The sequence below is a fragment of the Eptatretus burgeri genome, chromosome 13 (assembly GCF_056783735.1).
Source record: "Eptatretus burgeri isolate ZD-2024b chromosome 13, Ebu_testis_v1, whole genome shotgun sequence".
Classification (NCBI taxonomy): Eukaryota; Metazoa; Chordata; class Myxini; order Myxiniformes; family Myxinidae; genus Eptatretus; species Eptatretus burgeri.
Genome location: NC_140973.1, coordinates 46,477,303 through 46,505,220, shown reverse-complemented (window position 1 = coordinate 46,505,220; position 27,918 = coordinate 46,477,303). Strand labels below are relative to the sequence as shown.

At 43.6% G+C, this 27,918-nt stretch overlaps 1 protein-coding gene across 7 annotated transcripts in view; it reads right to left on the bottom strand.

The window, feature by feature from the left end:
* Window positions 1–27,918, bottom strand: part of LOC147014399 (cyclin-dependent kinase-like 1) — a 50,142-nt gene that overhangs the window by 9,769 nt on the left and 12,455 nt on the right. For 3 of the 7 annotated variants that reach the window (XR_015050752.1, XM_085852312.1, XM_085852311.1), the window contains exons 2-8: window positions 16,786–16,907; window positions 13,640–13,712; window positions 13,441–13,531; window positions 12,128–12,328; window positions 4,271–4,353; window positions 3,790–3,846; window positions 2,131–2,238 (exon numbers count right to left, since the gene is read on the bottom strand). Coding sequence is in view for 6 of the 7 variants with exons in the window: in XM_085852312.1 (XP_085708438.1) it covers window positions 2,131–2,238; window positions 3,790–3,846; window positions 4,271–4,353; window positions 12,128–12,328; window positions 13,441–13,531; window positions 13,640–13,712; window positions 16,786–16,907 (735 nt within the window). In the remaining variant the exon portion in view is untranslated. Of the gene's footprint in view, window positions 1–1,568; window positions 1,835–2,130; window positions 2,239–3,789; window positions 3,847–4,270; window positions 4,354–12,127; window positions 12,329–13,440; window positions 13,532–13,639; window positions 13,713–16,785; window positions 16,908–17,059; window positions 20,716–27,918 lie in introns of those variants that run through there. The other 4 variants (XM_085852313.1, XM_085852315.1, XM_085852309.1 and 1 more) reach the window with 4 other exon arrangements.

Here is a 27,918-nt window from a genome sequence, read left to right as displayed (position 1 = left end):
GTAGCGTTCTGGGCCCTGTTCTTTTTCTGGTTTTCATCAATGATCTCTCCGACTCTCTGGAAAATCCTCTATATCTCTTTGCTGATGACTCCACCCTCTGCCGTACCATCGATCATCCCTCAGACCGACAAGCAGCAGCTTCGTCGCTCACTGCAGATCTGGATAAAATCATAAACTGGAACACGTGGAACATGTCTTTCAATCCGGAGAAATCTCCCACTCTCACTATGTCTCTCCGAAAGGACCGATAAGAACCCCCCCCCCCCATCCACTTTCTCAACAATCCTCTGGAAGAAGTCCTTTCTTTCAAGCTTCTTGGTCTCAATATCTGCCATGACCTTTCCTGGGAAAGCCACATTTCAAGCCTCGCCTCCAAAACCAGTCGCCGACTGGGAATCCTCCATCGTGCAAAGTCCTTCCTCGGCCCACCTGAGCTCATGACCACTTACAAAGCTTTTGTCTACAGCCTGATAGAGTATTGCTCTCCCCTCTGGGCTGGTGCTCCTGCCTCCCACCTTTCTCGGCTTCACACTGTAGAAACCAAGGCATTTCGGATCATTGGCATCTCCCGCAATGAGGCTGAGTCTTTGGGCCTCTCACTCAATCACCGCAGGTTGGTTGGTGGTCTTTCTGTCTTCTACCGTCTCCTCTCCAGCCTCGCCCCCCTGCTCTCTCTGACATTTGTCCCCACCACATTTCCACAGGGCGCTCAAGGTCCGCCAACAACCTCCTTCTGGTAAAACTACCAAAATCACAAATCACTGCTCACATTTACTCTTTCATTCCTCTTCTTCCTCGCCTTTTGAATAAACTCCCTCACTCTATTCATTCCCATTCTTCCCTCCAGGCCTTCAAAACAGCTGTTATCATCACCACCTCTTATCCATCCAAATCCTCAATCTTTTCTACCCCCAATAATCCACCCAAGCCCACCTCCTTCAAATTCCCTGCTTTCCTTCCTGAAAGTCCCTGTAATGTCCATCTTCTATTCCCCATGTTCCCCATCCCATCCCTCTCCCTTCCACAGATCTCCTAATGTCTCTGTTCCCCACTGTTTTGTCCTTCCCACTCCCTCCTCTCTTGTCTCATGCCCCCCTTGCTATCTGTTGTGTGTTTGTCTCACACGAGCCTCGACAACGTATACAAAAAAAATAAAGACTTATGAGGTCGACCATTTCAACACATCGAGGTCCAATTTCTCCATTCTTAAGAGAAAGTGGATGTTAAGACAGCATTGAACACAGAGGTTTCTAACACTGATGGCATTATCTCATCACTTGGAGTTCTAGAAACGTTCTGCATGTTTCAGACGAACAGTGACCTTTGAATCAACCCATACAAGGGAATTCAGAATTTACCATTGTAAAAAGTGGGTCAAAAGGGTAACCGCCCAAAGATCTACCGTTTGTAAACGCTACGGAGATTTATTGTCCAAAAACAAGTTTAAGCTGGTGAGGTAGCCAGCGTGAAGTTCTTTACAAAGGATAGCCTTAGAGTAACCCCACCCACCCCCCCCCCCTTTTCCCCTGCTTGTATCAATCCAGCTTTATGCTTTCATTTGATCCGATTCCACTCAAAACACAAGGTGAGCTAACTAAGAGGTTAGCATGGGACCAACACACAGCTAAATACCACTGACTTATGATAGAAAATACAGACATAAACACCAAACATGAAGTACATAAATAAAAACGCTTTTTAAGATTTAAATTACTTGCAATTGTTTTTGGTAGATGACAACCAGCTGTAAAACCCCTCTCCAAAAGCAGAGTATTACTTGAGAAGGTTCGGGCGGTGTTTGAGGAGGTGCTGTTTGGCGTGATACTCCTTGAGCCTTTGCCGTGACAGTGAAATCAAATGAATAAGGTTTTTAGGTAAGGGAACTTGTGATTAAAACAACAACAATAATAATAATAATAATAATAATAATAATAATAATAATAATAATAATAGGGCTTTCTTTACAAGGAACTTAAATGCAGGAGGAGGCCAATACACCAATAAAAGCCTGTGCAATGGTTGCCAACTTATGGTTGTTCGCCATGCTTGATCCTTTTAAAATGGTCAGCAGGATTGTGACATGCGAGATGGGTGAAGTGGAGTGCAAGGGGGGTTTGAATGAGGTATTACCTGTGCTTTCCGCTGCTTGCTCCACTTGCTCTGCTCAGTCTCCAAAAAGGGATGTTCAAGCAGCTTCATGGTGCACTGGCGTGCACTTGGGTCCAGATGCAGACAGGCCTATAGCAGAGGACTCTCAAGATCCAGCTTGGGCAATTCATTGCATACAGAATGGATTGCACATAGTGATGTAAACACAAAATACACCATGCGAGGAAGAAAGCCAATAATGCTTTACCTTGCTCAAAGCAATGTGTTTGTCTTCAGTAAATACTTAGTGTGAGTTGGGTTGAGGTTTTCATGGACCAAGTTCAAAACCTTTGATATTATGCATTTCAATGCAAAATTTTCAATAAGGATGCATTTGTTTTGTAAACTCTGGTTACATGCATTTGTTTATGGGGTGGGGGGAGGGGGAAATAGGTGTTCAAAGTGGGAACTGTGAGCTGACATAATCGCTCAGAGTCGTGATGGGAAACCTGTGGCCCACAGACTGCTTGAGGCCCACAATGCACCTTCCTTACAAGGATCTGTCTGCCAGCACTGGTTGTTGGTGGATGAAAACATCTCACATTATTTTTCACCAGGAAGAGGAGAGTTAGTGCCAGCACTCTGATCAAATTCCTGCTACGCAAGAGCCAAACTTTCTCAAGCCCACCCCACAAGAATGTGGGAATAATTATGGCCATTTAAAAAGTAGTATTAGATGAGTGGGTGCCCAAATGTTTAAGTATGTTTTTGCCCAATTCAAGGTGCATTGATGGCATTAAGAGTCAACCCCTTGGAAGTGTGTGCTGGAATCAGATGTAGGTAGGTCAGACCAGGTGTGGTGGGCACATTACCTTCTCCAATTGATCATTAGTGAGCCAGATGGATTTTAGCAACAATGTAATACAAAACAATATACTTTTCCTGAGATCAGAACAGAATCCAAGTCCTTGATTCTTTTACCAGATTTGAATTTGCATCCTCTGAAATTATGGTTGTCCATGCAAAGTCCTGGTCAAAAGTTTGCGTCTTCAAATAGAGTTTGTAAAATCAAATTCAATATTTCTATTCCGTTTTTTTTAATTTACTTGATGTCCCTCAAGAGGCTTCTGCGATGATACATCAAACGAGGTATTGACCAACAGCACTGGAATGGCACATCCAAAATTGAAATGAACCCTTTAAAAGTGAAAATGCATATTTCTTCCACAAAAATGCAAAGCATCAGGTGCTTCATAACATGTCTTACAGAGACATTTTGGATAATGTCGCACAACCAGCTTTGAAGCAAAACGATGATGAGGGTCCTTATGTCTCCCAGCAGAACAGCACACCTTGACATAATGTTGCATCTGTTAGTCAATTAATCGAATGCGAGTATTGAAAGTAAATCCTCGTCTTTTCTACCCCCGCTAATCCACCCCAAACCCACCTGCTTTCCTTCCTAAAAGTCCCTGTGATGTCTATCTTGTATACCCCATGTTCCCCACCCCATCCCTCTCCCTTCCACAGATGTAATGTCTTTGTTCCCCACAGTTTTGTCCTTCCCACGCCCATCTTGTCTCATGCCCCCCCCCCCCTTTGCTGTGCATTGAGTGTTAGCTCTCATACGAGCCTTGACAAGGTATACAAAAAAATAATAATAATAATAATAATTAAGATACCGATGGGGGGGGGACCTACCTTGAGTAATGTCAGTGCCTGGGGTGCGACATTTGGAAGTTTCATCTTGAGAGTTTCCTGGGAAATATCAACCAAGCAATTCAGATTGAAATACCAAGTTTAAGCTCCACATACCAAGCTACAATTCAGAAATTCTGCTTACCAGGTAACTGTACATCACCTAAATATTGTATGAAGGACTGTCTACTTTTATCCAAAAAGATCCAAAAAAGAAGGACATTTCCCACTCTTCCTCCCCTTTATAATCTGTCTGCCTCCGTGTGTCTGTGTCTGTGTGTGTCTCTCTCTCTCTCTCTCTCTCTCTCTCTCTCTCTCTCTCTCTCTCTCTCTCTCTCTCTCTCTCTCTCTCTCTCTCTCTCTCTCTCTCTCTCTCTCTCTCTCTCTCTCTCTCTCTCTCTGCTCTACCCCCATCTTCCCTGCATTCTCACGATATGTAAAATGATGACCCATTACACTCTAATGAAGATGTCATGCAGTTTACCGTATATTCAGGGTCAGGAATGCGAATCCCACTGAAGAATTGGTTCGAGTTGAAGACCTGTTGGTGTCGGGGTGTGAGTTCTCCTGTGGCAAAGCACAGAACACAAGTTCGCTATTAATGTAGAGAATCCTGTAAGCAACACTGATCCATGAGGATGCAGGTTCTGAGGATAACATTTTCAATTTCTCCTGACAACGAGGGGATGTGAACCTCATAAAATGATGTGGCACTGAGTATAAGGCACTGATGTGAGTAGAACACCAATTAGGTAATGAGTGAGAAAGAGGTATATCAGATGCTGGCAGTTTTATACATAAGTAAGGGGAAAGCCCGTCAAAAATGACGGGGTTAAGAAAAATCTGCATTCTCGCACACATCACAGCACAGTTGTTAAAGAATATAACTCACAGGCTTGTGAATTTACTTTTGCTTCATAATAAAAGTATGATTATTTTAGAAAGATAAATAATTTGAAAGTCATAATGTAATTTCAAATGGTTAAACAAGAAAAAGAGCAATCAGAGATTGCAGACCCTTGCCAGGACTTGTTTAGTATGGTATATTTTGTGTACTGGTGCTTTATATAATTAGAGACAAAATTAAAACTGCCACTTTATAACTCCTGTCAGTGATGACCGGGTACCAAGAAAGTCTTGCTTTGATGAAACTCCGCTTTGATCGGACACTTGACCCTGACCCATGACGTTTATTATTATTCAATTGAATTTAGAATGGGATTAAAATAAATTCAATTCAAATCAAATGAAAGACCAAATAGGTACAGTCCTGCATTGGAGTCATCAGAAGGAAACCGAACAAGCAAAAAGCAAAGATGAAGTCATCAGGAAGAACCTGGATAGGATTCACATTTTAGTTACTACTCTACCCTCAAATCCAGGCGCAGCCAAGTGAGCCTTATTTCACAGAAAAAAAAGAAAATCAAAAAACCAAAAAGAACCCATATCAAAAAATATATTCTGGCTGCCAGATGATGCATCCGATCAAGTTTAAATTTAAAACATGCATTTCCCATCACTACTAGATCATAATTGCGAAGTATCACTTCGAATGATTTTTTGGTTCCGGAGAAAACATTACTTAATATTTTTTGTCAATCCAATATGGCTGCCAAACCATATGATTGATTATATGATGTCATATGTGTGAACCTTTTTTATTCCTCATGGATAGGCGGTCATACGTGTAAAGTTTCACCTCAATCCGTCGAGCCACTTCAGAGAAGAAGATTTTTGAAGGTGTTTTTTTAAAAAACAATATGGCTGCTGAATCACGTGACCGATGACATCAATTTTTTTTCTGTGGACCATTTTATCCCAAGAGGACCCTAAAAAAAATTTCATACTGATCAGATGAAGCGTTCTACATATGCAATGATGACGTCATAGTGGAGATGACATCATAAAAGAAAATCACACTTATTCCCCATGAGGAGTACTTGCTGGGGGCCAAGTTTAATTTTTTCCTTGTTGCGGTTACAGAGATAGAGGTCAAATGTTTTTACGTTTTTCCAACATGGCTACCATCCTATGTGACCTATGGCATCATAATTATCATCAAAACATCTTACATAAGTAGTCGCTCCAATGAAGAAAATTTAATCTCAATCCAACAAGCAGTTGTGGAGAAAAACACTAAAGTCTGTGTGGACAAACAAACAAACAAGCAGTCATAGACTGGTACTTACGAAATCGTCAACTTGACCTCTGACCTTGTTGAATAAAAGCTGTCTCTAGAGAAGGTAGCGACGCAAACCAGAAGTTTCTACGATGATTCTGTTCCAAACCATAAAAAATCGAATGTTTGACCTCACTATGACCTTGACCATTGACCGATTTTGACCAAAATCTAATCAGCACTCGCCATCACCCTCCTGAATCACGTGGTGTAATTTGACATTGGTAGCTTCTTCCGTTCTCGAGTTATCTGTACCAAACCATCAAAAATCGAATATTTGACCTCACTGTGACCTTGACCTTTGACCGATTTCGACCAAAATCTAATCAGCACTAGCCATCACCCTCCTGAATCACGTGGTGTAAGTTGACATTGGCAGCTTCTTCCGTTCTCGAGTTATCGTGCCTACAAACAAACAAACAAACAAACAAACAAACAGAAATGGAAGTCATCAATATACTTACGAAATCTTTAGATTTCGTAAGTAACAAGCAGTCATAGACTGGTACTTACGAAATCGTCAACTTGACCTCTGACCTTGTCTAATAAAAGCTGTCTCTCGAGAAGGTAGCGACGCAAACTAGAAGTTTCTACGATGATTCTGTATCAAACCATCAAAAATCGAATGTTTTGGACGTTTGACCTCACTGTGACCTTGACCTTTGACCGATTTTGACCAAAATCTAATCAGCGCGAGCCACCACCCTCTTGAATCATGTGGTGTAATTTGACATTGGTAGCTTCTTCCGTTCTCAAGTTATCATTTTTTGGATGTTTGACCTCACTGTGACCTTGACCTTTGACCGATTTTGACCAAAATCTAATCAGCACTAGCAATCACTCTCCTGAATCACATGGTGTAATTTGACATTGGCAGCTTCTTCCGGTCTCGAGTTATCTGTTCCAAACCATCAAAAATCGAATATTTGACCTCACTGTGACCTTGACCTTTGACCGATTTCGACCAAAATCTAATCAGCACTAGCCATCACCCTCCTGAATCACGTGGTGTAATTTGACATTGGTAGCTTCTTCCGTTCTCGAGTTATCGTGCCTACAAACAAACAAACAAACATACAAACAAACAAACAAACAAACAGAAACGGAAGTCATCAATATACTTACGAAATCTTTAGATTTCGTAAGTAACAAGAAAAAGATGTCGAGCAGAGCACGATACTTGCAAAATCCACCCCCCTCTGCAAGGTTACCATGGATACATCAAATTGTCCATTTCATTAAAATTAAAATTCACAATATTAATCAAGGCTCATGTCAATCGGAGGAAAATAGATTATTTTTCAGACTGCCTTCACTCTTCCATTCTTATCTTTTCCCCGCCTTTGGAACAAACTCCCAAATTCTCTTCAATCCCACTCTTCTGTCCAGATCTTCAAAACAGCTGTTCACCACCATCTCTTATCTACCCTCATCCAAAACCATGATCTTTTCTACCCCCGCTAATCCACCCTCAACCCACCTCCTTCAAATTCCCTGTTTTCCTTCCTGAAAGTCCCTGTAGTGGAAGGACCTGAAAGTCCCTGTTGTGTCCATCTTGTTTACCCTGTGTACCCCACCCCATCCCTCTCCCTTCCACAGATCTCCTCATGTGTCTCTTCCCCACTGTTTTTTCCTCCCCTCTCCCACCCCTTGTCTCCTGCTCATCTTGTCGTACATTGTGTGTGATAGCTCTCATAAGAGCCTTGACAGTGTTTTCAAAAAAAAAAAAAAAGATTGAAATTGAGATTTCAGAAGCTTTACCTCGAGTTGTGTACTTTGACTTTTTGACCACAAAAATCGTTGGTTTCCAAATTCAGTGATGCACGAAGCAATTGCTGCTTAACTATCGGGTTAATCGTATGAAAATCGATGATTTTTCAGATTAATTTTGATGATTTTAGAAGTTTGATCTTGAGTTGACCTCAAAAATAGTTCCTTTCCCAATTCAGTGATGGACGACACAAATCCTGATCAAATTTCAAGTTAGTAGGATGTAAATTGAAGATTTTTCAGTTGAAAATTGCTTTTAGATGTTTGACCTTGAGTTGACCTTTTACCTTTAGTTCTCAAAAATAGTTGGTTTCCAAATTCAGTAATGCACTATGCAATTGCTGTTTAAGTTTCAGGTCAATCACATGAAAATCAATGATTTTTCAGATGAAATTTGATTATTTTAGAAGCTTGAACCTGACTTTTCCTCAAAAATAATTGCTTTCCCAATTCAGTGATGGACGACGCAAATCCTGTTCAAATTTCAAGTTAGTAGGATGTAAATTGAAGATTTTTCAGTTGAAAATTGCTTTTAGATGTTTGACCTTGAGTTGACCTTTTACCGTTAGTTCTCAAAAATAGTTGGTTTCCAAATTCAGTAATGCACGATGCAATTGCTGTTAAATTTTCAAGTCAATCGGATGAAAAATGACGATTGAGATAAAAATTGATGATTTTAGAAGTTTGACCTTCAGTTGACCTTTGAACTACTTTTGACCTCAAATAGTTGGTTTCCAAATTCAGTGACGCAATATGCAAATCCTGTTCAAATTTCAAGTGAATCAAATGAAAAATGACGATTTTAGAAATTTGACCTTGAAATTACCTTTGACCTCAAAACCAATCGGCTTCTAAGTTGATTGATCTCATACATTGATCTACTAATACATCAATGTATTAGTGAGTCGAGCTAAGAGGATATGTTCCAACTCCAAGCTTCAGACAGAGTTAGACAAGATTGTCGGCATCCTCAGTGAGATTGGAGATCCTGAGTATATCATAAGGAGGTTTATGCACGAATTCCTCACTGCTATAGATGAATGGAAGATGGGTCCTGAAAAGTGCCCGGTCTACATCAACATTCCGTGGAAAGGGAACATTCCATGTCGCAAAGATATGAGGACAACACCGCCCCCCCCGACGCATCCGGAGGCAAACACCGCCCTGCCCCCCGACGCATCCGAAGGCAAACACCGCCCTGATGCGTCCGGGGGCAAACACCACCCCCCGACGCGTCCGGAGGCAAACACCGCCCCCCCCCGACGCATCCGAAGGCAAACACCGCCCCGATGCGTCCGGGGGCAAACACCACCCCCCGACGCGTCCGGAGGCAAACACCGCCCCCCCCCCCGACGCATCTGGAGGCAAACGCCGCCTCGACGCGTCCGGTGGCAAACACCGCCCCAACGCGTCCGGGGGCAAACACCACCCCGACGCGTCCAGGGGCAAACACCGCCCCGACGCGTCCCGGGGCAAATACCGCCCCGACGCGTCCGGGGGCAAACACCGCCCCGACGCGTCCGGGGGCAAACACCGCCCCGATGCGTCCGGGGGCAAACACCGCCCCGACGCGTCCGGGGGTAAACACCGCCCGACGCGTCCGGGGGCAAACACCGCCCGACGCGTCCGGGGGTAAACACCACCCGACGCGTCCGGGGGCAAACACCGCCCCCGCGTCCGGGGGCAAACACCGCCCTGACGCGTCCGGGGGCAAATACCGCCCCGACGCGTCCGGGGGCAAACACCGCCCCGACGCGTCCGGGGGCAAACACCGCCCCGACGCGTCCGGGGGCAAACACCGCCCCGATGTGTCCGGGGGCAAACACCGCCCCGATGCGTCCGGGGGTAAACACCGCCCGACGCGTCCGGGGGCAAACACCGCCCGACGCGTCCGGGGGTAAACACCGCCCGACGCCTCCGGGGGCAAACACCGCCCCCGCGTCCGGGGGCAAACACCGCCCTGACGCGTCCGGTGGCAAACACCGCCCCGACGCATCCGAGGGCAAACACCGCCCGACGCGTCCGGGGGCAAACACCGCCCTGAAGCGTCCGGGGGCAAACACCGCCCCGACGCGTCCGGGGCAAACACCGCCCTGACCCGTCCGGGGCAAACACCGCCCCGACGCATCCGGGGGAAAACACCGCCCCGACGCGTCCGGAGGCAAAATGTACTTTATTATGTTTTCCTTCCTGCATCCTGATGAAGCCGGCAAAATGTTGCCCTGAGACCGGGTCTGCTCTCGCTTTTTTGCTTAAATTGGTGGAGTTAATCGAGTTTTTACTCTTGGTTGGAAGCGCCACCTTCTTCTTAAAAAAAAAAAGAGTCATCCCAACCACCCTAATATTAAATCAAAATTACATTGTATTGTTACGACCACGGGTATAGAGTGTATTATGAGGGGGTTTAATCCCCGTTTGTCCTCGGAAGAGCTGAATCTGGGGCCACCACTCACGATTAACTTCGTGGTATGGTGGGTTGCTTTAGAACCACGAATGCCACTCAGTTAACCACGAGTTCCTGTGTCCACCGTCTAATTATGCTGGCTAACTGGAGATCACGTGTTTCCCTGAACGGGAGCACATCCTCGGCAAAGCACCAATGTTATCTTGATTAGATCTTAATTAGTGCGGCCGAGCGTTTAACCGCTGGTGCACGCCGACTATTATTGGTCAATTCGTGTGGTAATTACCTCCCAGTCTTTCTAGTTTCTGACAATGCTGGATCAATGGAAGGAAAGGACAAGCACGGGCAGGTTGGAATGTCAACAAAGCAATTTATTAATAAGAAAACAAATAAATAAAAATAACTTTATTTTCGTGAGGTTAATTCGATAAGTTACAATAAATTAATTTGAAGCAATCAAAATATTCACAAGCAAATAAATAATCAATCAGGCTAAATCAATCAAAATGATCGCAAGCAAATAAATAATTAATCAGGCACTGATAGAAAAAGAGACAAAGAGCAGATGCTTATCTCTATGCCTTACTTAACAATTAAGCACAGACAAGGGTACCCAGCAGATTATTCAGGGGGGGGGGGCAGAAAATAAATCGTCTCGTTCACCAAATAGAAGTCGTACGTGAAATAAAACGTCCTGAAATGCGTGAGCGTGCCTTGTCCATTGCCAGCGCCAAGCCTTGCCGAGCACCCACTTTGCAAACAGGCTCAAACACCAATCGACGTCACCCCCAAGAATCAGGTACGCCAAGAGCAGGTCTCGAGCAGAACCAGCATCAACGGTCCGAGCATCACCAACCGTCAGGAGCCACCAAGAGCCACAACCGATGGAGAGCTGTTAGGAGCTGTGAGAAGCTGAGGCGCTGTGAGAAACAATAAGGCTGTGAGGTTGTCACCAACTGTCGCCAGCTCAGCAACCTTCTGACTGGAAATCGACGAAGCAACCGTCTGACAGGAAATTGATGAAAATAGCCGTTGCCCAGCTGACTGACTGTCGAAAAACTCTCAGAGCCATCACCAACTGACAGACGCCAACTGACTCTCAAAGCTGTCAGAACCGCAACCAGCTATCGCCAACTGACTGGTAAAGTCATCTGACTGATACCGACTCACTGATGCCAACTGACTCGTCGACTGACCCGCCGCGAACGGACCTCGCGTCGTCTTTTTATAGGCGGCCCGTCTGGGCAGACTCCAGCCAGACTCCAGCCAAATCCACCCCACTCCATTTGCGAATCGTTGCCGTGACAACCCGCACGTCCCGCGAATATTCCTGGCTTACGATGCCATGTTTGTGGTGCAGGACGAACGGCAAAAAGAAGCCATCTGTCAGAATTGCCGAGCGAAAACGTGAAGCGCTCATAAAACGTCAATAACAATTATCACCTCATTGTTTAGCCCAAAATGAAAAAGAGCCAGTTAGCATCCATGGAGCTGCTGAACGTGGTGTCAAACGTCGATGGAAAAAGGCGGGTCTTGGAGTCGGTGAAAGAAGCGGGAGTCAACGTTGATGGGAAAAGGCGGGTGTGAAGCCTCCATTGGGCTAACGGCTATCTCACGTGCATGAATGTGTCTGTCATAAAGAGAAAAAGGAGCTTCCCATAAGAGAGGGAATCTATTATTTACCCTTCTCAACGCATCACAATTAGAATCCCACCAGACATGGAGATAGGTCTATCCTGTACATGCATTTAGGGAAATAACTATCTGAGGACCTGGACGTTTGTATGCATTCGGCGGATCGGATTCTGAAATCCGTAACAATATAACTGTATATTTAAAATTAAATAAAACCAACATTGTCATGTCTTGGACGATTCAAAGTTTCTCAGTCATATCACTTTTTGAACATTCTTGTGTCCAGCCATGATCCAACAATCAAATTAACTGTTTTTGTGCATATTTTCCACATGTACTCTTAAGAGCTTTACCCATCGTTTTGCGGATAAGGTAGAGCTGGTCAACATCGGAACGACCGGGCCATAAAGCCTGACCGGACAGCAACTCGGCGGCGATACAGCCGACAGCCCAGACGTCTACAGGTGGCCCGTAGCATACGTCGCCTACGAGCAATTCCGGAGCACGGTACCAGCGTGTCGCCACGTAGTCGGTGTATCGTGCACCTGGACCCACTGGTGTAAGACAAATTTCAGCACATGATGATATTCAGAGATCAGCTTTTTTTTAGACTAAAACGCATATTGGTGTCGTTTCAACAACATATTCCAATTCCAACTCAAGGAAGGTCTCTTGAAACATTTAAATAACAGTTAAATGAAAAAAAAATATTGGATTATCATGCAGGGTAGAGATGTGGGGTAAGCAAGTACAAAGAAGTCACTAAAAGAACTGGAAATTGATATCAAGAGGGTAACGGTGAACGTTGCAAAGCAAAGGAATTCAGAATATATGCAAAGGACAACTTTTGAGAAATTGAGGACAACCTTTGAGAACATTAATGCACGTATATAGATGAGTGTGAACCAATCAAGGTCTTGCAGGATAGCCGAGACAACAAGAGGAGCGCACACTCACTTTTCAGCTGTCTAGCCTGGGTATGAATCTCGATCCAGCTATAAAACTGTCACGATGTTTCACATATAGGGTGAGGCTTCAATGCGTGTGCCGTCCCTTGGATAGACCGTCAAACACCAATACACCCAAAGTGAGTAGAGGGTCGCTTAATCCTGCAGTGGACTAAAAACAGGTTGATGATTATGTTGAAGATGAGCCCCCCCCCCCCCACAATATCATTTTAAAGGGTGCTCACCATTCAGAATGTGAAAGTGTGACATACAGCCATGGAGTTGTTACATACAGCCATGGAGCCCTATTCGGGCAGGAATTTGGCCATGGTGCTGGCGATAGCTCGCCGACTCTCCCGGAAGGACACTTCCTCCCGGAAGGATCTTTGGGATCTTTAACGTCCATCAACTAATACCTGCAGACGGGACGCCATTTATAATCCATCCGAGGAATGGCATACAAATTTATGCCTCACCCTGCCTGTGAGACAACTGCATGACTGGGCTGGGGTCCATAACTCGACTGGGGTTCAATCCCATGCTAGATGGCTCAGAGATGAGTATACGTACATCAAAGCCATCCTGTCAGCCCGTATTCTACTGTAATAGCAGATGATCGGACTATGTACTGCTTTTACAAGGTGCCACTGTATTGTCCTCAAACTTTGTTTGAAAATAAATTGTTCGCATCAACATCACTGTCCGTCACATTTACTTACGTAGTGTGCGAGCAAAACCAAAGTCGCAAAGCTTCACAACGCCATGCTTTGTAAGAAGGATGTTCTCAGGTTTCAGATCTCGATGGATGCACTGATGACACAATGGGTGGGGTGAGTGAGAATAGGGGAGGAGGGGGTGGGGTGAGCATCGCACGGAAGCATTGCACGAGTGTTGAGACTCATCGTCATCCTCACTCACGTTGTGCTGATGGCAGAAGTGAACACCCTGCAGGGTCTGGTACAAGATGCTTTTGGTCTGAGGCTCAGGAACACTGCACAAGACATAGCATGATCATTATGACGACTCAAAGTGCTCATGTCACAAATTCATGAAAATTCATCAAGGTAGAAGAAGCACGAACTCTTGCAAACTGCAGTCATGTCGAAATGTTTTCCCATGAGAAATAGTGAATGAGTTCGGTTTAAAAAAAATCAACAAACAATTGAAAGAGTTCAAGAAAAATGAATTCTGAACCCTAAGTGACAATTGTGCTCCGTAAACACTGGTATGATAATTGGACTCAATGAAGCACGTCACTGCTGTAAGTAGCGAGCATCACGAACGTCTGACAAACCTAACTCAAGGGCATTTCACAGGTAGCGGATTTGGAGAGGGTTATGAAAAGGGGTTCGATTTTAGAAAATGAAGAATCTCCTCCAGTTTTTTTTTTTTTTTGTACACCATGTCGAGGCTCGTATAAGAGCTAACACAGAGAACAGATAAAAAGGGGAGCAGGAGACAGGAGGGATGGGAGAGGGAAGCAGAAAATAATGCGGAAGAGACGCATGAGATCTGTGCAAGGGAGCTGGATGAGGTGAGGTACACAGCGTAAACAAGATGGACACTACAGGGACTTTCAGGAAGGAAAGCAGGGAATTTAAAGGAGGTGGGCTCGGGGTGCATTAACAGCGGTAGAAAAGATTGTGGTTTTGGATGGGGAAAGATAAGAGATGGTGGTGAACAGCTGTTTTGAAGACATGGGGAGGATAGTGGGATTGAAGGGAGTGTGGGAGTTTGTTCCAAAGGTGGGCGACAATAGGAATGAAAGAGTGAAGGTGAGCAGTGATTCTTGATTATGGTAGTTTTACCAAAAGGGGCTTGCTGGTGAACCTTGAGCACCCTGCGGAAATACGGAGGGGACATATTGCAGACAGAGCGGGGGGGGGGGGGGGTGAGGCCAGAGAGGAGACTGTAGAAAGCAGAAAGACCACCGACCTGCCTGCGGTGAGAGAGTGAGAGACCCAAAGACTCAGCTTCATTGCGGGAGATACCAATGATCCTAAATGCCTTGGCTTCCACAGCGTGAAGTTGAGCTATGTGTGAGGCAGAAGCACCAGCTCAGAATGGAGAACAGTGCTCCATCAGGCTGCAGATGAAAGCTTTGTAATTGGTTAGAAGCTCAGGTGTGCCAAGGAAGGACCTTGCACGACTGAGGATGCCCATTCGGTGACTGCCTATGGAGGCCAGCTTGGAGATGCGGCTTTCCCAGGAAAGATCATGGCAGATAGTGAGTCCCAGAAGTTTAAAATGAAAGGACTTCTTCAAGAGGATTGTTGAGAAAGTAGAGGGGTGGGTTTTCCAGATGGTCCTTTCAGAGAGACATAGTAAGAATGTGAGATTTGTCAGGACTGAAAGACATGTTCCTCGTGTTGGACCAGCTTGTGATTTTATCTAGATCTGCAGAGAGGGAAGAGGCTGCTGCCTGCCGATCGGAGGGATGATAGATGCTGAGGCAGAGGGTGGAGTCATCAGCAAAGAGATGAAGAGGATTTTCCAGAGTTGGAGAGATCTTTGATGAAAACCAGAAAAAGAACAGGGCCCAGAACACTGCCTTGAGTAACTCCAGCCTGGACAGGAAGAGGGGATGAGGGAACTCTGTTAAGGGCCACACGTTGGCTGTTCCAGGAGAGGAAGTCTGTGAGTCATGAGTGGAGATTGCCTTGGATATCATAGGAAGAGATTTTCTTGAGCAGCGCAGGGTGCCAGACCGTATCGAAAGCACATGATATGTCTCGGGATATGGCTCGGATTTCCTGTCTGGCATTTAGTACCTCCATCCATTGTTGGGAGAGCAGAAGCAGCATATCCATGGTTGGGTGACCCTGTCTGAATCCAAATCGATGATCGAAAATCAAGCCATTGGAGAAGAGGAAGGATTTAATGTCTGAAGCAATGATGGATTCCATGACCTTGCTGATGATTGGGAGAAGGCTGATTGGTCTGCAGTTTCAGGGATCCGTTTTGCACCTTTTTTATGCAGAGCGGTAAGGTTTTCTGATTTCCAAGCAGGTGGCACATGACCTTGAGCAAATAAGAGGGTGAATAGAACAGAGAGAGGGTGAGCAAGAACAGCAGAGCAGGTTTTTTGGACATGTGGGCTGATGCCGGCTGGACCGGTTACAGAATCTGAGTCGAGGTTTGACAGCAAGCTCTCCACTTTGTCAGGAGAAAAGGACACAGAGTCCAGGAACAGCTGGGTGTGACTGGGTAAGGTGGGTACAGAAAGCAACAGGTTTGGGACTCAAGATTTAGAAGCTAACATGGAGTTCAGGCATTCAGCCTTTTCACATGCAGTGTCAGCTATGCGGCCATTTGAGGTAAGGGAGGGGATGGAGGGGGAACTTACACCAGAAACAGACTTAACCAGATGCCACCAGGATTTGGAGGAGGAAGACAGGTTTGAGAGTTCATACTTAAGTTTCGAAAGATATTGTTTCCTGGCTCTCCTGAAAGTAGACACACACTTTTTGATTGGGGAAGACATGAGGACTCTCACTCTCTTTCATTTTCCTGGTGTTCCATTATTATATTAATTCGGATGTACCATACTCTGTTATTGAGCTTCAGTGCTCTCAAAGCCATTCATTGGCAAGGGTTATACTGGATTGCTTGCCATTGACTTTCCAGCAGTAGTAGGGGGAGGAATTTATAATTTGTTCAGGGCACCGGTGATATCTCACCGACTCTTAGCGAAGGACACCCTGCTGTGTTCCCACATCCAATACCTGTAACGTCCACCAACGAATGCTGGCAGACTGGACGCCCAGTTTCCCTCTATCTCTGATCTCCCGAGAAGGCAATGAAGATGGTGGCCATTATAAAACTTGCAGTGTTAGTGTGAGAAATTTCTGAGAATATCCCCAAGACTCAATAGCTCAGTGGGCTGTCACCACGTAAGTTAGGAGGTTCTTGGGATCGAGTCCTGGATTGAGTCAGAATTTTTTCGTTCCCCCCATGCAGGAATTCATTCATGTTTATTAAAAAAAGAAAAATAAATTAGACTGAAATGGATAGGAGTTGCTCATTTTCCATAATTTTCAAGGTAAATGTTGTTTTCAACTCACCCGTGAGGATACCTCTCAAGTTCGTTCAACACGGTGCGGTCGCAGAACTCAAACACAAGGTGTAGGCGTCTCTTGCGCCGAAACACCTCGAGCAGACTCACCAGATTCACATGCTTGAGTTGCTGGTGATGGAGAGAAGCAGCGAAACATATCAAAGCAAAGAGCAGAGAATGGTCAATGGAACGGAAATAAAAATCTTTCAAAGAAAATTCGGATGAAACCATTCTTTGTATTAGATTCCAGAATTTGAATTATCTAGAGATTCCTTCCTTACTTCTGTCATCCATTCATGTACCATGCTTTCTGCAGATCGTTGGTGCCGTCGAAGCAGCTTCGAGGCTCAGGTTACAAGCTTGGATTGGTCACCACTCAGGAAAGGAGGTCAGGGCAACAATTTGGAATTTGTTCAGGGTGCCGGTGATAGCTCGCTTACTCTTCATGAAGGAAACGGTGGGGTCTCTAAAGTCCAACAACGAATGCCGGCACCGGACTCCCATTTAATGTCCATCCAAGGGACATGTGGTGAAAAATAACTCAACTCAATTTCCACACAATCTATCAGCATACAAAAGAGAATCTCTAATTTTGTATATACAGAGCAAGAACAATCAATAATTCACTGAAACATTCGAATGAACTTCACTGACAAGAAGCCCGAAGCAATCCCTCTTATACTCATTTGACATCCCAAAAATGGGAGGGTGAGACATTTGGCAATTCAACTATGGGATGAGCTGATAGGTACAAAGCGAAATAATTCAGAACTGCAATATGTGGGAACTTTGGGTGGGAGGGAAAGAATAACACACTCATGGCAAAAGTTTTCAGTGTTGCCAACCAGGTCAGCCTGTTTCTATGCAGCGAGCACGACCTTTTTCATAGCAAGATATTCATTTGTCAATATGTAGGTCAAAAGACTTGGGAAAAGCGAAGCATTAGACAGCCAATTTGACTAAAGTACAAACATTAAATTTATAAGGTACCAGCAATAATTCAATAAGTGAATATAATTGAGAATAAATGAATATAATTATTTTTCTTCCAAATCCCCCCCCCTTTTTTTCTGATCAGGAAAATTTGAATAATTATATTACACATGATCACCATACCCTGTTCTGCAAGGAGAAAAGATATCCCTTACACAAGTTCAATCAACAATGGCAGCGAGCGCTCATAGGAGAAGAATGCTGGATGACGGCCATTTCAATAGTGCCTCAGGCAGATTAGTGAGTGTGTTTCCATTTAATTCATGGCCTGTTCATTAGCAGGTGTCACGAATTGAAAAGACGTGCTACCCGAGGCCAGAAGATAAGCAGGTCAGGGTGTAGATAGAGCAGCACACAACGGGAAACACAGTCTAGGTGCTCCTTGAGTTGCAGAGAAGGTAGATCATGGCAGGTATGAGCTTGGGCCAAAAACTGGGTTGCAGATGACACTGGGTTGAAGGAGACGAAGAGGACTCAATATATGACCCAGAGATCCAGCCCCAATATAATTTGCGGCCTCGTAGCAGCAGTTTCTGCAATCGGGTTTGATTCGCCAAAGTGAGCTATGCATGTTGGAGGCGGCAGTGATGGCTCCATGAGCCCCACCTGCCCCATTGAACACACGTTGCAGACAACTCACCGTATGGACCTTCAGGGCCTTCGTTGTGCATTGTGCGACCACGGCAAATTCACTATGCAATTCACGATGTATCTGCAGAGCAGCAATTTGCGAGTGTGGTCGGGGTCGTTCCCCCAGTCAGGCACCATGCAACGGCGACGTTAAGTCTTTGCCTTGCCGGGGGTTTGACTTGTCCAACCTTCTCTTCAGTGGGGTTTATTTTCTTCAACATGCTCATCTTATCTCCTCAGGAAAGGGGTCATGCCATGATCACGTGTTGAATGCCCAATCACCCAAATCTGGGTTCTCCCCATCGTCCAATCTTTCGGTGAAAGTTCTTCCAAAGCATCATTAAACAAAATCGTACACTGCATAGTACAGCTGCTCTCAACACTCTGAAACAAACAAAATCAAGGTTAAATACCGATTTGAATTCAATTAATCAATAAAACGGAGTGGGCCCATGTATTTCAATAAGACTGACAAAGGTTCTTATAGAAGCATCTAACATACATTACATATCGTATCAAAATTTTACCTTTCTTTTTTTTTTCACACCGAAATGATATGCTAAAATATAAAGAAATCTCAGTTGTATGTATACTCAAAAAAACAATCATCTCATTTGCTATGTGCATGCAGAAAGGGCAGCAGTATTTATCAGGGTTCGAATTTGCACAATTCTCGAAAGGCCTATTCAATTTTTACCATGAAAGAGGGGGGTAATTTCCTCTCAAAGCATGAGTCAATCAGTGAAGGTGCCTTTAGTGAGGGCAATGTTGTAGTAGCATGATTGAAAAGTACTATGATAACAAATAACGTCTCCAAAAAAAAAAATCAACAATTTTTGTCCACCATCCTCCAAAGATCCCTTTTTAGTCAAGAAAAATATCCCATCATCTGTGTAATAATTATGAAAGTTCACTTCTTTAATTTTCAACGTGTTCTAATTTGTTTGAGCTATAAGTACAGCATTCAAACCCAATTCGAGAACAGGCTCCTCCCTGCAAGTAGTAAATCCAAAGCGATTGAAATTTTGCACAGTTTATTTATTTATTTCAGCCAACTTAGCACTTCCGTATTGAGGAAAGATGGTCAAGTCAGTGTTCGAAATACCTCAACTTACTTAAGTAAACATACAAGAAGTACCACTTAATCAAAAATCACGCACCTGTCCAATTAATCAGGAAACAAATAAAATAAGTAATATTTTAATGCTGCTTGTGGTGTCATCGCACGATTTTCAATAATATAATTTTTACACAATGACCAACTTAACATTCATTTCACATGCTCATGCCTTCTGGATGAGGCATGATTCTGGTTTATCTTTTTTTTTTGTATTTCCACAAAATATGGAGGCATTTTACTTAAAATTACAGTTCGGCCAGAACCAGCTACTAATCAGTGACATCAATACAATTACAATACATGGTACAATTCCTAATTCTGTGAATTGATTTCATAATTGCTGTTGGTCTAGTCATTCTTTCCATCTCTGCATTATGGTTACGAGTGCATGCCCATAGGTGCATGCCCGTAGGTGTGTGCCCGTACGTGCGTGCCTGTACGTGCAAAAAAAAAAAAACCCAAAAAAACTTTCAAACCTTGGGAAACAGCTGTTTCCTTTGGGAAAATTCAAACCTTGGGATTAATTAATGATTTGAACAAGTAATTCAAACCTTGGGAAAAAAACAGCTTTCAGACCCTTGGGAAACAGCTGTTTCCCTTGGGAAAATTCAAACCTTGGGATTAATTACGAATTTGAACAATTAATTCAAACCTTGGGAAAAAACAGCTTTCAGACCCTTGGGAAACAGTAGTTTCCCTTGGGAAAATTCAAACCTTGGGATTAATTAATAGTTTGAACAATTAATTCAAACCTTGGGAAAAAACAGCTTTCAAACCCTTGGGGAACAGCTGTTTCCCTTGGGAAAATTCAAACGTTGGGATTAATTAATAATTTGAACAATTAATTCCAACCTTGGAAAAAAATAGCTTTCAAACCTTGGGAAACAGCTGAAACGGATGAAGAACGATATCAAACCTTGAAAAGGCACATACTCAGGTCCCCAGCATCGATTGTGACGTCATACCAAACGAAGAAGAATTGTGACGTCAATCGTGCAAAAAAGGAACAATTGTGACGTCATTTGTGATGTCATAGCACCGTGTCCTCTCATTGGTTGGTAAATAAATGGCCATAACTTGGGAACCGCTCGTCCGATTAATATCAAACCTTGAAAAGGCACATCCTCAGGTCCCCAGCAACATTCCTGGGAAGTTTCAATTAGATCGGACCAGTGGTTGTCGAGAAACAGCGGTCGCAGACACACAGACAGACAGACACACAGACAGACAGACACACAGACAGACAGACACACACACAGATTGCTGGAATTATTATGGTTATGTAAATACCATGCTGATTTCCCTTATATTGATTTTCCCTTTCAGTTAACTTACGATTCCTAATACATACATATATATATATATATATATATATATATATATATATATATATATATATATATATATTGAGACCAATCTGTCGATCAATTTAATAACATCGATCCTCCTTCAATATCATGTAAGTACCTCAACTTAATATATTATCTCGATTCAATTCCTAGTAACTTTTGTCTTCCCTCAATTAATAAATCAACCCATGTTACGAGGTCCATAACTACAGTGATTGATAATATATCAATCAATCAATACAAGTTATCAATAACCAACGGTGTACCTTACTGTGATATAACCAATGATCCTGGGTTTAAATGTGTATGACAACAAACCGAGGCCATGCAAACATTATCACGAGTATCGCTTATCAATCACGACAATACAGGTCAAAGCACACTTTTAATTCAAAGCTAGGGTGTACATTATTACATTAATTAACAGGAGTAATTAAACAATAGTAGCATGGCTATTATTGTCGTCACAGGGCGATCTTTTGGGAGTCTTTCTCGGGACTCCCAGCTCTGTGAACTCCCCCCAAGGTGAGTGGTGTGGGCCTGCGCCACTCGGCCTTGACATTTTACAGCAGTGCGAGTTGCCGAGTTGCATAACTTGACATTGCTCCGGAGCAGACTTTGGCTGCAGAGCATTCATTTGAGACCATTTGGGAACAAAAGCTTGACAACATGTTTAAGAGATACAAAATGTCTCCAAACAGTTCAAACAATACCAAATGCTAATGTTGTTTCATCGATCCGATAAGCGTCCATTTCTTTTGTAGTCAATGGAGCTGAAAAATGTTGAAAAATAATCTGTAACCAACCTTTCTCATCACCATTCAGAATGCCATCAACAATTTAAATCTCTGACATTGTCCATTTCTTTTATTCACTTCTCTCTCACTTATACAGCAAAATGCTGCAATATCCCATCACACTTACTCGAGCCATCTATGCACTTGCTCTCACCATTTAAATACAAATCCATTCTTTTATCAAAACAAATAAATACAGTTTAAACCTCTGATTTTAAACATGTGAACAAAAATTGTCGAGTCATCAGGCGAGTCGAGTCTCCAGGTAAAAGTTGAGTCACCAGGCGAATGGCACTCTAAATTACAGCTCAAAACACTCCGTCCATACATGTAGCTATCCCGGTGGAACCCCCACAAGAACTCATTAGGAAAGCGTACAGGTGTGCAGAAATAAAACAGTGTTTGGGACGACCCTGAGTGTAATTAATTTCTAAATCATGCCTGTGACAACTTGCCGACTCCTGGCAAAGGAAACATCTACATAGCCAAAAGTTTGGGTAAAGTTCATTTGCATATTTATCTAATTTTTCTTAAACAGCTTTATGGTTATCAGTGTGACAATAAACAAAATTGTAGTCCAATTAAACTTGATTCATGAATTAATCTGACAAATAGAGGCCCATACAAAGGTAACAGATATGTTTTGCTTTCTGCTGCTCGTGCAGGCAGTTGATTGGAATGTTACTGTGATAAACATGCAACATCTGCGTGTCCAACGAGCACCAGACAAAGAGCCAGACTGAAACTTGTCTAAGGAGGATTCAGACAGAGCCAGTCGAAGGAGCACTGGCTTTGCCTGTCAAAAGTATTTTAACCCAATTTTCTTCACTACTTGATGTACCTGCTTCACAGATTCATCATTATAAGAGGTATTTGCACTGGTAATATCTCATAGTTATTTCATGGCAATCTTGCAGCCATTCCATTATTCTCATTCGAGTTAACATTATTTCATTCATTATATGCAAGGAATTTTGCCTGCTTGGATCACTATCCTCCTCTGATAAAGCCCATACATGTTACTGGGCATCAATACTGGGTGGTTTGCCATTGCCTTCCCAGCAGTAGTTTGGGCAGGAATTTGTCTTCAACATCCATCAACGAATGAAGACAGCATGCCTAGTTTCACATCCATCCGAGGGATCATGCACACATTAATGAATCGCTCTACCTGCAAAATACCAATAGGGAGTTTGGGAGGTGGTTGTGACTTTAAACTTCACATTTAACTGAGAATCATCTATGTGGTCATCACTTGATAACTACAAATTGAGAGGGCAAAAGGATTGCCTGTAACAAGTTAGCAATTAACTGATCACTCTCTACCGGAGTGCTGGTGGAAGGTTGTAAATACTCGTTCATCCCGAGGTATCAAAGTCATGCACAAATACTTTACAAATCACTTTAAAATCATTCCAAATCACATTGATACATTTCGATCACATTTTAATTACAATAGTTATGAATCAAATCAAAATTTTTGAAATATTTCTTTCACATCAACGAGCACGGCAAGCACACATTCCAACACAGTGATCCCCACCCTCACAACTGTGCCGTGGGTGAGACGACGGAACTCGGTCACAGAACGAAGCCTCACATTCATGGAACTCCTTGTGGAAGGTGTTCTACTGAAGGAAAATGAACACCGTTTGGGGCTGGGGGGCATTACACCCTCCCCCCTTTGGATCCGCATATGAATTGAATAGGGGTTTCAGTACCCATAAATCTCCTCTCGCAGTACTAAGAGCTGCTTGTGAAGCAAGAACATTGTCAAGAGAAGGGGCAATTCTTAAACATAGATTGCAAGGAGGCTAGTATTGACACAAATTAAGACCTCAGCTTGCTGGGCTGAGCAATTAGAACCAATTTCCCACTTTTCATCATTTTAAGTCCTGAACAAAGCGCTATTTAATTAATTTCGTCTCATAATGCCGGCGATAGTCAATTTTCCCAAATGGAGTCCAGTTCAGAATATATTTTACATTCACAATTGTCATTTCACAATTTATCAGCATTTCTCTTTACAAACCAAGGCTCTCTGGTGTCTGGGTCCACGGCGTGTCTGAATGCACCAACTCCTTTTTTTCTTTTCAGAAATAAAGCATCAATGCTCGCGCATGGGAGACTCGCTTTAACATCTATCCGAGGGACGGCACACACATTTATGTCCTTGCCTGCCGACAAAACACAGATTCTAGTTTAGCGTTGGCCAGTGCAGGGAAAGAATCCACGGCCTTTGCGTTTATAAGCACAAAGCCAAAGTGTCCACAAGCCAAAGTGGCCTCCAGACTTAACGCGTTACCCCAAGACTAAAATGTATGCATTATTATTATTGTTATTATTATTATTATTATTATTATTATAGAACAGGTATTCAAATGATACTTTTCGGAGACCATCCATTTATTATGTATGCAACGTACAGTGCTCAAAGCCAAAATAGCATACTAAGTTATCTCTCAGTGAGAAAACTCGAGTTTTAATCCATTGTATGACAACCACGGCTTAACCAGAGCACGAGTGAGGGATTCTCACATGGAACATACACAACATTCCATTTGTGCACCATCTAGCTATGCTCAAGGCATAACATGATTCATGACTCAAGACACACTAAAATTACCTCCAACAAGACATTCATGTCTGACATTGTACAGTAATCTTCAGTTCCTTAGAGCCCACAATCGCTTCTAATTCAGATGTTCACCAACATCAAATTCGCACACACCACCTCTCTATCTGGTCTTAAAACACTCTCAACGGCATCCGCCCTCCACTCCAAAGAGACCGCGCCACAATGCTCAGGCTCTGTCTTTCAATACAAGCTACAAACCCAGTTATTTTGTTGACATGCCAAAGATGCAACGGCTTATGAGAAATATGTCGTGACCGCATTTCCTCTGGAATTGGCGTGTACACTTTGCTTAATTCAGTCTTCACAGTGTACAGTGACGACCAATCCTTATCTCCACTTTCCATACTTATTCATTCCCATAAGCTTCACAGTACACAAAACACAACAGAGCACGTTTTATTCCAGTGAAATCTACTGGACCCACACATGCTCAATTTCAACACTCGCTTACTTAATGTAAACTCAAATAATACAACACTTGGTATTACACACAGATCAATGCAAATCAATGCGCATACAAATCAGATATAAATACAAACATACAAGAGTTCTATCCTTTCAACTTATGACTAAAACAAATACAGTTCTTTCAACTTGTGCTTATAAAACAATAAATTTCATGCTTTCGCTCTCCAGCTCAATTTAAGCCTCCAGGTTGAAACACCCAACTTATGTCCTCATCACAAAACTTAACATTTCCAATCATATAGGATCATGTAGGATTTATGATTTAACACCTCCACACAATAACAATGCAACAGTTTCACAGCAAACAAACTTCCAGCGAGCACAACGAACCCCCAAAAAAACCCAAAGAGTAACTCAACAAACATTCGTAACACTTATTCATTCTCTCCCTTGGAGACTTGAACTTCTTAATGAGCAGGGCCTCCAACCCTCTCCTGGGGGGGGGGGGAGGGGGGCTGACCTCCAGTCCAACAGAGCCTTCAACTCTCTGTTTGAGGCCTCCAAGCTCTATTTCAAAACATTTGAATTCCCAGGATAAATCCTGTTATCTTAAGAGGCGTCAAACCCCCCTAATTTTTAAGCCTGTCATTAGAGGTTATCCTTTGTATATCTCTACTATCAATGGAGTACCACGTTACCCGTTTAGCTGAGAGATGCAGCATCCGATCTGAAATAAGAGCAAACATCTTAGTTTGTGGCCACTCGCTTGCTCTTATGTCAGACAATGCTGTTCCCAACCCTGCCAGGGTTTGTGGTCCCTGTTCGGGCACCAAATTAACGGTGCAAAAGAACTCAATTTCCACACGATCGATCAGCATACAATAAAGAATCTTTAATTTCATACATTCGGGGCAAGAACATCCAATGATTCAATGAAACATTCTAATGAACTTCACTGACTAGAAGCCCGAAGCAATCCCTCTTATTCTCATTTGACATCCAAAAAATGGGAGGGTGAGACATTTGGCAATTCAACTACAGAATGAGCTGATAAGCACAAGGCGAAATAACTCAGAACTGCAATACATGGCAACTTTGGGTAGGAGGGAAAGAATAACACACTCATGGCAAAAGTTTGCAGTGTTAACAACCAGGTCAGCCTGTTTCGATGCAGCGAGCAAGCCCTTTTTCAGAGCAAGATATTCATTTATCACTATGTAGGTCAAAAGACTCGGGTAAAGGGAAATATTACTGACAGCCAATTTGACTGTAGTACAAAAATTAAATTTATATAGTCCCAGAAATAATTCAACAAGTGAATATAATTGAGAATACATGAATATAATTATTTTTCTTCCACAGACGTCACACACATTGATGAAACACCCTGCTTGTGAAACACCGGGATGACAGTTTATAGCTGGGTTGGTCCAGTCTTGCTCTACGGATGTGAGACTTGGACTCTGACCAGGGATCTGAGATGGAGACTTAATTCCTTTGGTACCACGTCTCTTCGGAGAATCCTTGGCTATCGCTGGTTGGACTTTGTGTCCAACGAGTTGTTGCTGAGAGAAACTCAAATGAGATTTGTTACCTGCATCGTCCGTGAGCATCAGCTGCGGCTGTCGGGACATGTGGCTCATTTTTCTGATGCTGATTCTGCTCACCAGATTATCGCAGCGAGGGAGCCTTGTGAGTGGAGGCCAATGGGCCTCGTGGTTGCAGCAGTTTGATCAGCATCTCAAGGAGATGGGTTGGGCCAGGCATCTACCTGGAGGATGGCGAGATGGAGGCCCCTGGAGTACTGGCAGAAAGTGGGCGCAGCACCGCGCTGCTCCGGCGCAGGCTCCCATACCTGACCTGACCTAAGGATGTGGATATAACCCTCAGGGTAAAGTTTTAATTCCTTACCAATTGGGTCGTGCAAGTTAACCTTTTGCGATGACAGCTGTCCGTTGATTAAACATTTATCATATACTAATCCAGTTGAAAATGTATACCTTGGCCCCATCTTGGTGCCATGGGCTCAAGTATGACATGAGCGTGTTGGTCTTCTTCCCCGACCCCTTCTGCTTGCACCCCTCTGATCGCTAGTTCGATTGTGTCGAAGGGTGTTCACCTGTCATGGGAATCGTGGTTTTGAGTCAATGGGTTTACAGTGAATTACCGGCGAAGATGATCAGAAGAAAACACAATGAGGTTAAAAAAAAGGAGTAAGGGCAAGACCCCTGGGTGCTCACCTGTTAGAATAACGATTCTGAGGAAGTCAATATGGGACGAAATCGGCAAAATGTACCAATGTTATCGCCAATACTTGTTTTGTGGGGAAATAAATACTTATTATCGGCAATACCTAGCGGTGTCCTTGGGTTAACCTGAGGCGGTCCCTTCGGGTGGGTGCCTGGAATGTCCTATCCCTAAGAGAGGATGATCACATGTCTGTTATCATCTGAGTTCAAGCGTTTGGACATCGGTATTGCAGCACTCTCTGAGGTTCGGAGACCAGATTGCGGCTCGATCATGGTGGGTGGTTACACCTACTATTGGTCTGGTCGCTCGGATGGTTACAATGCCAAAGGAGATGCTTTAGCTGTGTCCAATAAGCTGACTCTAATGATAAATCAGGAAACACCGGTCAACGAGCGTATTGTTGCGGATTCGCGCCCGCCGGCGTGCGAACGACCACGTAACTCGAATCGCGGCACGTCGCCCACCGGACGGACAATCCAGTCGTGACCCTCTCGGACTAACGCCGGGAACCAGTCACGGGTGGACCTTTCGGCCTCACCACGATCGTGCCAATCAGCCCCCCGCGTGGGATAGGGTTGCTCGCCAAATTCGACCTACCTAAGTACCCACACGGAGGGTAGACCGGGCGATCGCACCTCGCCGCAGGTCGACTTCGGACACGGGCCACTTTAAGCGACCCGTTCCGTACTATCGGGATAACCGAGCAGTGTTATCGTCGGCCCCGACGGTTCGATTAATTATCGGGCGTTTTAGCCCACGAACAACCCTTTACGTGAAGTAAGATGGAGATTCAATAAAGGAAAAGACGAAGCGAAACGGGAAAACAGTTCAACAATAAGCACATTTATTTCGCGATGAATGGAAAGCACACATATACAATTACACCAAAAGCAAATGTAATAGAAGAAGAAACACAATATTACACAAAAAGCAAATATAAAAGAAGAAGACAATG